We start from the raw sequence: 9,683 nt of genomic DNA, 5'->3' as shown, positions 1-9,683 counted from the left end.
TTCCAGGGATTTTCTCCTTTACCTGAGTATAAATTATAAAAGCAGTGATCTTGGAAATATATAATTTGTTTTTATGGCATGCTTATTACACACTATTATTAATTATTATTTTAGGGTTACCATTTGTCCGGATTCCCCCGGACACGTCCGGCTTTTTGAGCTAAAAATAGCAGCCGGGGGGAATTTGTAAATGTCCGGACTTCCCCCCGCCATGCAGAGCACGCGCGGCTAACAGGGCAGCCGGCCGGATGGTGCCACTTACATAGGGCTCCGACAGCCAGAGAGAGCCCCTCCTCCGCTTCCCCTGCAGCAGAGATTACTCCCTCCCTCCTTGCATTCGCAGATCGCCTCCGGCAGTCTGGAGCTCCTCCTCCCCTGCTGCCCAGCGTGCCGGGGAGAGCGGCTCAGGCCGTTCCTGAGCAAGTTCACAGAGACATTAGGCGAAGGCCAACAACAAGGGGGCCAGGGGTCAGAGAAGGGGCAGGGAGGTTTTGGAGGGGGCAGTCAAGAGACGAGGAGGGGGGTCGGGAATTCGGGGGGGGCTTTCTGGGGGGGTGGATAAGGTTTTGGGCAGTCAGGGTACAGGTAGGGTTCTGGGGGGCAGTTAGGGTGGGGTTGGGAGTTCTGGGGGTGGGGCTGTCATGGGGCAGGAGTGGGGAGAGGGATTGGAGCAGTCAGGGGACAGGGAGCAGAGGGGTTTAGATGGGTCGGGAATTCTGGGGGGGGCTGTCAGGGGGTGGGGAGTGGTTGGATGGGGCGTGGGAGTCCCAGGGGTCTGTCTGGGGGTGGGGGTGTGGATAAGGGTTGGGGCAGTCAGATACAGGTAGGCGGTAGGGTTCTAGGGGGCCAGTTAGGATGTGGGGAGGGTCCCAGGAGGGGGCAGTCAGGGGACAAGAGGCAGGGAGGCTTAGGTAGGGGGTGGAGTCCTGGGGGGCAGTTAGGGGCAGGGGTCCCAGGAGGGGGCAGTCAGGGGACAAGGAGCGGGGGGAGGGTTGGGGGTTCTGGGGGTGGGTGGGAAGTGGGAGGGGCAGGGGCGGAGCTAGGGCAGGACGGGGCGGGGCTCCTCCCATCCTCTTTTTTACTTGCTGAAATATGGTAACCCTAATTATTTACCATTACAGTATTTTTATTACATTATGAAAACAGCAACACTCTTCCAAGATCTCACTTTCGTAGCTTGTATCACTTTGAAGAAGCCTGTTATCAAACAAGGTTCCTAGGTTTCATCAAGGAGTTTCAGATGTGAAAAAGCAGGAAGGTATTTAAGAAGCCAACTCAAAAAGCTCCTCCCACACAAACATTCAGGTCTTGAGCAGTCCAGGCAAACAATGCACGTTTCAACAAAGCTTAAACTTGTTCTTCATCATAATTTTAAAAACAATACTATTTAATTTTAAAAACAGCAAAAAATATCCACCTCTCTTTCCATTTCTTATAAGGAGTCTCGAAGTTTAAATCTCCTCAGTGTGATAGATCTGCTTGTTTTGATCTGTTTAACTCTTGGAAGTTCAGGGGCTCCGGGCTGCTGGCCCCGTGCTGCCCAGGGTCCCTAGGGACAGCTCTGTCCACCATTAGGGAATTTTTTCCCAAGAACCTCCTGTAACATTCTGCGAACCCCAGTTTGGGAACCACTGTCTTAAAACAACCTCCAAATCAACGTTCACCAAGGTCCTGATTCAACATTCACTGAACTCCACGGGAGTCTTTCCACTGGCTTCAGTGTACTTCGAATCAGGCCCCGAATACCTCCCTTCTCTTCTGCCTAACAACTCTTGAAGTTACATAGGTGCCGACTTCCTCTGAAAATCATGTGGGGTGAGGGACCCACCTATGCTGCTGCCCATCCCCTCTAGGAACAGAGCAATGGCAGGAAAAAAACAAATGGGTCTGTTCCCAGGACTGATCAGTTTTCCGAGAGAAAAGTGCACTGCGCTCACCTTAGCCCTTCGAAGGCTGGCATTCCCCAACCCAGGCCAACCAAACCAATGCCCAGGAGAATAGGGGTGGCGGGACTGCAGATCCCTCGGGGATTAGCACAGCTAAGGAGTCTGACTGACATGTTCTAACCTGACAGCAACAGGCTGCGCTGGGGTACTCAGCAGTAGCTCTGAGGGGGCCGTTCTCCTGAGGGGGCGTGTGGGACACATGTGCATCCCTCCCCATGATGGCCGCATGGGCTGTAAGCGGAACCATTACACGGCACCTGTAACTCACATACAGAGGTTAAAGTAAATTTCACCAGTAGGGGGCGCTCGCGTCCCCTTTGCTCTTTCTCCCCGTCTCTCCTTCCTCTCCCTCCTGCTCATGAAAAGCCTGATCCATTGAAGTGCGTGGAGGGGGCCTTCCATTGAGCACAATGGGCTTTGGATGAGGATCTACGGCCACCTGTTGAAAATGGCTTCCCTGATGGCTGCCGGCTTGCGAAATGCAGCGTAGGCAGCCCTCTTGGAATCCCATCGCTGCAACTCGCGCTGCCTCCTACTGGTGGGTGCTGTGCACAATATTGGGGGACTGGCTCCCCCTGGGCACGGCCCCATCGTCTGGAAGAGCCAGTCTGCAGCGCTAATAGCTGGTTGCAAGGTACTTTTATTGTCACTTTGGTTTTGCTGGCTTGCTGTTCTGAGCGGGACCGTGTCCCGGGGGAGACCAATGTCTAGGTGTACAAAGGGAAATGGATTCAGCTCTCACCGGTGACCTGAAAATCCTCTCTTAGCTGAATTAACAGCACTGAACGGCACCCAGACTTTAGTGGCTATTGGGGATTGGCATGACTGCACGATAAAACACCAGGAAAGCCACCAGTAATTGATGCAAACGGGGGAGGGCAAAGGAGGGTGGACATTACAGTTGGGCTGCTAACCATGTAACAGGCCGAAAGGGAGGCTCTGCAGGGAAAGCCAAAAATAATTTGAGGATGGAATGGTCTCACGTGCAGCAAATGAAGCTGGCTTTGCGGGGCCAGCATGGGAGATGAAGCCCTCAATCAACTATCTGGGGTCTTCCCTAACCCTCTTTGGAGAAATGTGACATGTTTCAAAATAAGGTCCCGGAGAAGAGAAACTAGACTGAGGAGGCAGGAGAATGTAACAATGAGTTTAAGGAGAAACAGAGGAAATAAAAGGGAAGGGGTGCGGAGGTGGTGTTGGAAAAGCTCTGGCCTCTGTGATAGTCCCATAAATGTGCGGATGCCATCATGCTGGATTTGCTCCTCAATGAAAACTACAATGGCAAATGCTCCTCCAAGGCCACTGATCCTAAAGCCCCAGGTCCATGCCTGAGTGCTGGACTAGATGACCTTCAAGGTCCCTTCTAGCCCTACATTTCTATGATACTATAGTGTAGGAACAGGATAGTGGCCCTGTAAGTAATTTTTGAACCCTGGCTGTCTTCCATATTTCTGTAGCTACCAGACCTCTGCCGCAGTGTATGTATGTGGCTAGGCCTGACATGTTATATACATTGGATCACTTGATGATTCCCTGTTCGGTTCATTCCCTCTGAAGTACCTGGCATTCGTCACTGTCAGAAGACAGAATACTGGGCTGGGCTAGATGGACCATTGGTCTGACATAATCTGGCCGTTCTTATGTTCAGTAGAGCTGGTTGTGAATTTTTCAGGGAATGTTTTTTTCCATAGGAAAATGCTGATGCATCAAAACTGAAAATGGTCATGGGCAATGGTCGGTTGTGACAAATTTTCGACTATATTTTTTTTTAAATAAGGTTTTGAAATTGTCGCAGCTTTTCATTTCGACGTTTCCTAAATGAAACGATTCTGGTTTTCCCATTCAAAATGACTTTTTGTATCAAATTTTAAGCTAATTATAATTATTTTAAATGTAATAAAAATGGTCACAATCTAAATGAAATGTTTTGATTGCCCCAACCAATACTTTTTTTGGGAGGGGGGAAGGAGGGAAGAGAGATGTTCAGTTTGTGAAACTTACCGAGATTTTGACTTTTCATCCCATTTCAGGACATAATTGTTTTTTGAAAACTTGAAAATTTTAATGAAAAAAAACATTTCCTGACTCACTCTAATGTAGTAAACGTAGTTATTTGGCCTGTGTCATTCCTTCATATTAGGTAAGTTGTGTAAAGAGCAAAAGACAAGACAGGTCACTATCCCCCGTTGAGAAAGGAGGTCTTAAAAAAACTCCGAGCTTCCATCAAAATGTTTCCCTTTGGAGGGAGATTTGGCAGCTCAAAATCCCATGGAACCTGGAGATTAATGCAGTGTTGTCAACTCTCAAGATAGTAATATCTGTCTCATGCTATTTGATATTTTTCTGAAAGCCCCAGCTCCTGGAATCATGTGAATATGTGAGAATTTCAGCTTACTTTAAAAAAAAAAGTCTCTCTCTTTCTCTTGGTAATGGCAAAACAACTTGAAAACATGTCCCACAAAGGCTTAAAGCCCAGAAGATGATTAAACAGAATCCAACATTAATTATTTGTTAAAATAATCTCATGCTATCTGAGCCACTCTTGTGATTTTGGGCAGGCGTGACTCCTGATTTTTGAACATTTCCGGTTGGCGATACTGTCAGTGGGCAAAAGGAGCTACAACCCCCACCTCTAAACCACCCTGCAGACCCTCCATCTCTAGAGTACGGCTCTGCCTACCTCTGCTGCACTGTGCTCTGCTCACCTCCAAGAAGAGCAGACTGCAAGGAGCCCAGATGACTGCTGCTCACAGTGGCATTACCCTCCACTGTATTGTGTGTCAGAAGGAAGCAGGCTGCATTCAGCAGTTGCTCCCCAGCTCTGCTTCTCTACCTGCTACAAGGTACGTCCTATCCCCAAAGCCAGGAAGCCCTGAGCATCCAGAGTCAGTTGGAAACCTTCCATGTACGGCAGCAGGCAACACGGACAGCACTTCCTCCCTTCCATAGATTCAGGGTCCTCTCCAGCAAATATCCTTTCCACCTTCCCAATGCCTTACAACACAGGAAACCATGGTGCCCTTATTTAGGGAACTTATTCTCCTCTTACTGTACACACGCAGCTCAGATCAAAGTCAGTGGGATTTACAGTCACTTAAAGGGAGGAGACACAGATCCCTTTGGTCATCTTCTAGATCAGTTGGCCTGACTTCTGGCAAGTAGGGGCCTGGAGAAACCACAAGCCAGACAGAGCCCATGGAATAACCAGTAACCTGGTGATGAGGACACCTGCCTGGGATGTCGGAAACGCAGTTTTGAGTCCCTGCTCCAAATCAGGGACTTGCACTTGGTTCCCCCACATCCCAGGTGAGGGCTATCCTGGTCTCTCCCTCCCCAGAAATTCCATCCTGGACCTGAGAAACCATCCTTAAGAAATTGTCACTGAAACCGATTCACTGAAAAATTCCCCACCAGCTGTAACAATAACAACATTACGGTTATTTTCATTCCCGAATAAACGCTGACTCTAAGTAGCCATGTCCAAGCCAGGCCCAAAGTTCCCCCCCAAAGGGGGTTCAGGTGCATCATCTTATCTCGCTCCATTTCTATTGCTCAGTGGAACCTCTTTCCACATGACTCCATTTCCTTTTCCATTAGGTCTATGGGCTGCCTCTTCTGATACTCTCCACCTATTGCAAGGCCTGGCTTAACCAATCACCTGCAGCCCCTACCTACTCAGGCACAGCTGACCTTCCAAGCGATGTGGCGTGTTAGACAGCAGGACTGAGACCCGAATCTGAATTATGCAGGAGGAAAAATGGCTGACGCTATTCTGCTGCACTTGAGATCTGCTGGCTGCTAGAGTTAGAGTGGAAGTCAAAAAAGAAAGGAAAGGTTGAGACAGGAGAAAAAGTGGAAGTTACATTTTTGTGTTGCATTTTTAATTGCGTTAAAATAAATTTATTCTTTCTCAACCCTCCCAAAGCCGAGTCTCAAAGATCTGTAATTTCCCAGCAACTGGGCGGTATCAATATCTAATTACTGCATTGGTCATTTTTATTACATTAAAAACTGCATCCCTTCCAAAAAGAGAGACCTGTAATTTGCCAGCACTCTGTGGCACTGAATTCTAATCATGACATTACTTTTTTTTTTAAGTTGCACTAAAGAAATGAATTCATTCCAAAAGAAGATCTCTAATTTCCCAGTAGCTAGGCCATATCGATTCCTCATTACAGCGTTATTTCTAATCACATTAAATAAATGCGCCCATTCCAGAAAAAAGCTGGAATTTCCCACCACTGTTTCCAATTACCATGTCATCCCTTTCCTTTCTTAACTGGTTTTTAAGATGTCAACGTATCGGTTGGCCACACAAAAGGATTTTGTAGGCTTGCTGCTTCCTAACGGCTGTATCCATCTGATCATGGCGTGCCCAACTGCAGTGCCCACCTGGCTGCTAATAACCACTCTCACTTGACTTAGGATGTCATAAGGTCTCTAGGCAAGTTCAGCTGAATTGATTCCCCTCCTGCTGTGTATTTTGCCGCCGGCCCGTTACCATCCATTGTGAAGAGTTTGCAGGTCTTGGAGTTCTCATGGACGGGTGTGGACTTTCTGGAGGACACAGGCGAGTTGGTTGGGCTCAGCTGCACGGCGGTGGTGTCCTGCACCGTGTGCTCGCTGGTTTCTATCTCGAAGGCCGTGTTACCGGGTTTGATGAGTCCGATGTTGGAACCTGGCTTGGATTTCCTCGCCCCATGGGCGGGTGGTCTCCGGCTACAGATGCAGCAGGCCCCGAAGAACGTGAAAGCAACCACCAACAGGATGGGTCCGATGATGATGGGGGGGTTGTTCACGGGGAGGAAGGTCCCAAAAGCGAACGCTCCCACCAGGGTGATGTTGATCCCGGCGAGCATGATGCAAAGTCCGCAGGCGCAGCAGAGAGCAGGGGATGGGAGCCCCTGGGGCCTGGTCTTTTTCTGGCTAGGTTTCTTGGACAAAGAGGTGCTGCTCTTTTCACTGAACATGTTGATATGAGTCTCCCAGGGGACCTCGCACCTTACTGAGCACACATGGCATTGGCGAGATGATCGCTGGGCTTGTGCTGCCTTGAATTTCCTGTAGGAGGAGGAAAGGAAGAAAGAGTGTAACTGCTTGCTCATTATGTGGAGGGATTACCCAGGGGCCTTGGGAGAGAGCAAAGGGCATGAGAGGGAGCTGCCTGCGGGAGACTTGAAGCCTGGAGCAAGCTTGCTAAATGAGCCAACCAGAGACACCGGGCGTGGGGAGGGAACCGCACACAGCTGAGGTTCCTTATAAGAGGGCTGAAGCTTTTCTTGAAGGGGAATTCAGCTCTGAGCAGGGCAACTGTTAGCCGAACCCCAGAGAGGGTTACCTCCTAAGAACTTCTAAATGGACCATGTGGAGGAACCCTCTCATTCACTCAGGCTCTGAGGTCAGAGCCAGGCCTCGGGACAGACTCTTGAGACTTGGAGTCCTGCTTTATAGTTAATTTGTCTGAATAGGGGGGATGGAACAGCTTCCATATGAGGAGAAATTAAAAAGACTGGGACTTTTCAGCTTGGAATAGAAATGACTAAGGGGGCATATGACAGAGGTCTATAAAATCATGACTGGTATGGAAAAAGTGAATAGACAAGTGTTATTTACCCCTTCCCATAACACAAGAACCAGAGGTCACCCAATGAAATTAATAAGCAGCAGGTTTAAAACAAACATAAGGAAGTACTTCCTCACACAACACACAGTCAACCTGTGGAACTCATTGCCAGGGGATGCTGTGAAGGCCAAAAGTCTGAGTTCCAAAAAGAACTAGATCAGCTCTTGGAGGACAGGTCCATCAAGGCTATTAGCCAAGATGGTCAGGGATGCAACACCATGCTCTGGGTGTCCTAAGCCTCTAACTGCCAGAAGCTGGGAGTAAACAACAGGGGATGGACCACTCAATAATTGTCCTGTTCTAGTCATTCCCTCTGAAGCACCTGGCACCAGCCACTGTTGGAAGACAGGACGCTGGGCTAGATGGACCATGGGTGTGACCCAGTCTGGCTGTTCTTACATTAATAAACCCAGACCCAACGGGGTGCCTATTGGATGAGAAAGCATGTGGTGTCTGGTTAAAAGAGCCTGGCAGAGGGAGGAGAAAGAGTAGGACAGGGCAGAGACACCCCGCCAATAAGAGGGTGCCTGGGGGCAGCCAACTCTTTTACAGGCCCCTTTCCCAGGGCCACAGAGTTTGCATTTCTTACTCTACAGACACCTCATTGTTCTTCTTCAAATCCCTCCTTGAAACTGTCGCCTGCTGGGATGCTTACAAAAAGCTTGACAATGGCTGGGCAGCAGGTTTGCTATGACCTCTGCTCATCATCCTAACCTAGATCTTCTCAATGCCTTCTCACTGTGACTTTCTGTTTCCCTGGTTGTTGTATCCACCTGTTGTCTTTTGTCTTTGACTGATAGGGTGACCAGATGTCCTGATTTTATAGGGACAATCCCGATTTTGGGGTCTTTTTCTTATATAGGCTCCTATTACCCCCTACCCCCTGTCCCAATTTTTCACATTTGCTCTTGATCACCCTATTGACTGATACCATGAGCTTTTCAGGAAAGGGAATGCTCGTTTTGTTTCTATTTGTACAGTACTGAGCACGGGTTCTTTAAGCTCTACTGCTACACGAGTTTATAATAAAACCTGCCACTTGTCCTTTTGGAACAATTTTTAAATTTCATTTTCATGTCTTTCCTCCCCCCCCCCCCGCCCCAATTCGGTATTACAGTTAATATTTTTACATTATTTCATGATACATCAGTAGTAGTAGTACATAGTATGCCATGTCATATCAAATTATGATGTGACATCAACAATCACACCGGCATCTCATAAGATTATTTATCAGTCACATGGTTTATCATGTGCCTTTCCAACTTACTACATGGCTATCCCCTCCATATACATGGCAGACATACACTAGATATATGATGGAGCAGCCCGGGCTGCTCAAACACTCTAGATTATTCTAGACTGGCTCTGTCTTCCTGTCTCATCATCCACAAATTTGACCACTAATAAATTGGCATGAAAGGAACAGCCCACCAATGAAGGGCAAGCAGCAATCAAAAGCCAAATCCTGCAGCCAACCCCACTCACACTGAGTAGCACTAAACTCCAAGAGTAGCTCTGCTGCGATCATGGGAACAGCTCACAAAATAAGCATTCGGATTCAAAACTCATCGAAGTCAGTGAATTTAAGCCGACATTTGCGGTTTGGAGATGCCCAGCTTGAGTCACCTAGAGCCTGATTTACTGAGGTGCTGAGCACCTAGAACTCCAGTTGGATGGTTGCTGCAGGTGCTCAGAAAATTTGAAAATCTGACCCAAAGGGTCAAGTTAAGCACCTAAGAATAAAGACACCCGAAACCAGTGGCCTACCTTTGAGAAGGTAGGCCCAGATCCTTAAAGGCTTTGAGGTGCCTGTAGTACGTCCTAGCCGGGGCTCGACCCTTCCGGGCAGGAGGGGAGCCACACCGACTCACTACTGTGGGTACAAGCAGTCAGTTAGTCCCGAGACTCCGGCTCTTTGGTGCAGAGTCGGAGCAACTACAGTTAAAGCTCAGGAGCCCAGGCCCTGGATCAGGGCGGGGCAAACACAGTTAGCTCAGACCCTTGCTTGCTGGGGCTGAGCGGGCAAATAGTTCAAAGCCCAGGCCCTGGATCAGGGCGGGGCAAACACAGTTAGGCTCAGGTCCTTGTTGCAGGGGCTGAGCGAGCAAATA

General features: G+C 48.6%; 1 protein-coding gene across 1 annotated transcript in view; it reads right to left on the bottom strand.

Annotated features, from left to right (window-relative positions):
- Window positions 1-5,796: 5,796 nt before the first annotated feature.
- The window catches only part of TMEM275 (transmembrane protein 275), a 19,910-nt gene continuing 16,023 nt past the window's right edge, over window positions 5,797-9,683 (bottom strand). Inside the window, exon 2 of the mRNA XM_034778038.1 lies at window positions 5,797-7,007. Coding sequence (XP_034633929.1) covers window positions 6,368-6,916 — 549 coding nt within the window. The 5' untranslated portion in view covers window positions 6,917-7,007 and the 3' untranslated portion in view covers window positions 5,797-6,367. The remainder of the gene's footprint in view (window positions 7,008-9,683) is intronic.

The sequence above is a fragment of the Trachemys scripta genome, chromosome 8, assembly GCF_013100865.1.
Source record: "Trachemys scripta elegans isolate TJP31775 chromosome 8, CAS_Tse_1.0, whole genome shotgun sequence".
NCBI classification, from domain to species: Eukaryota; Metazoa; Chordata; order Testudines; family Emydidae; genus Trachemys; species Trachemys scripta.
The sequence above is the reverse complement of the archived record's forward strand: the minus strand, read 5'-3'. Positions and strand labels throughout refer to the sequence as shown.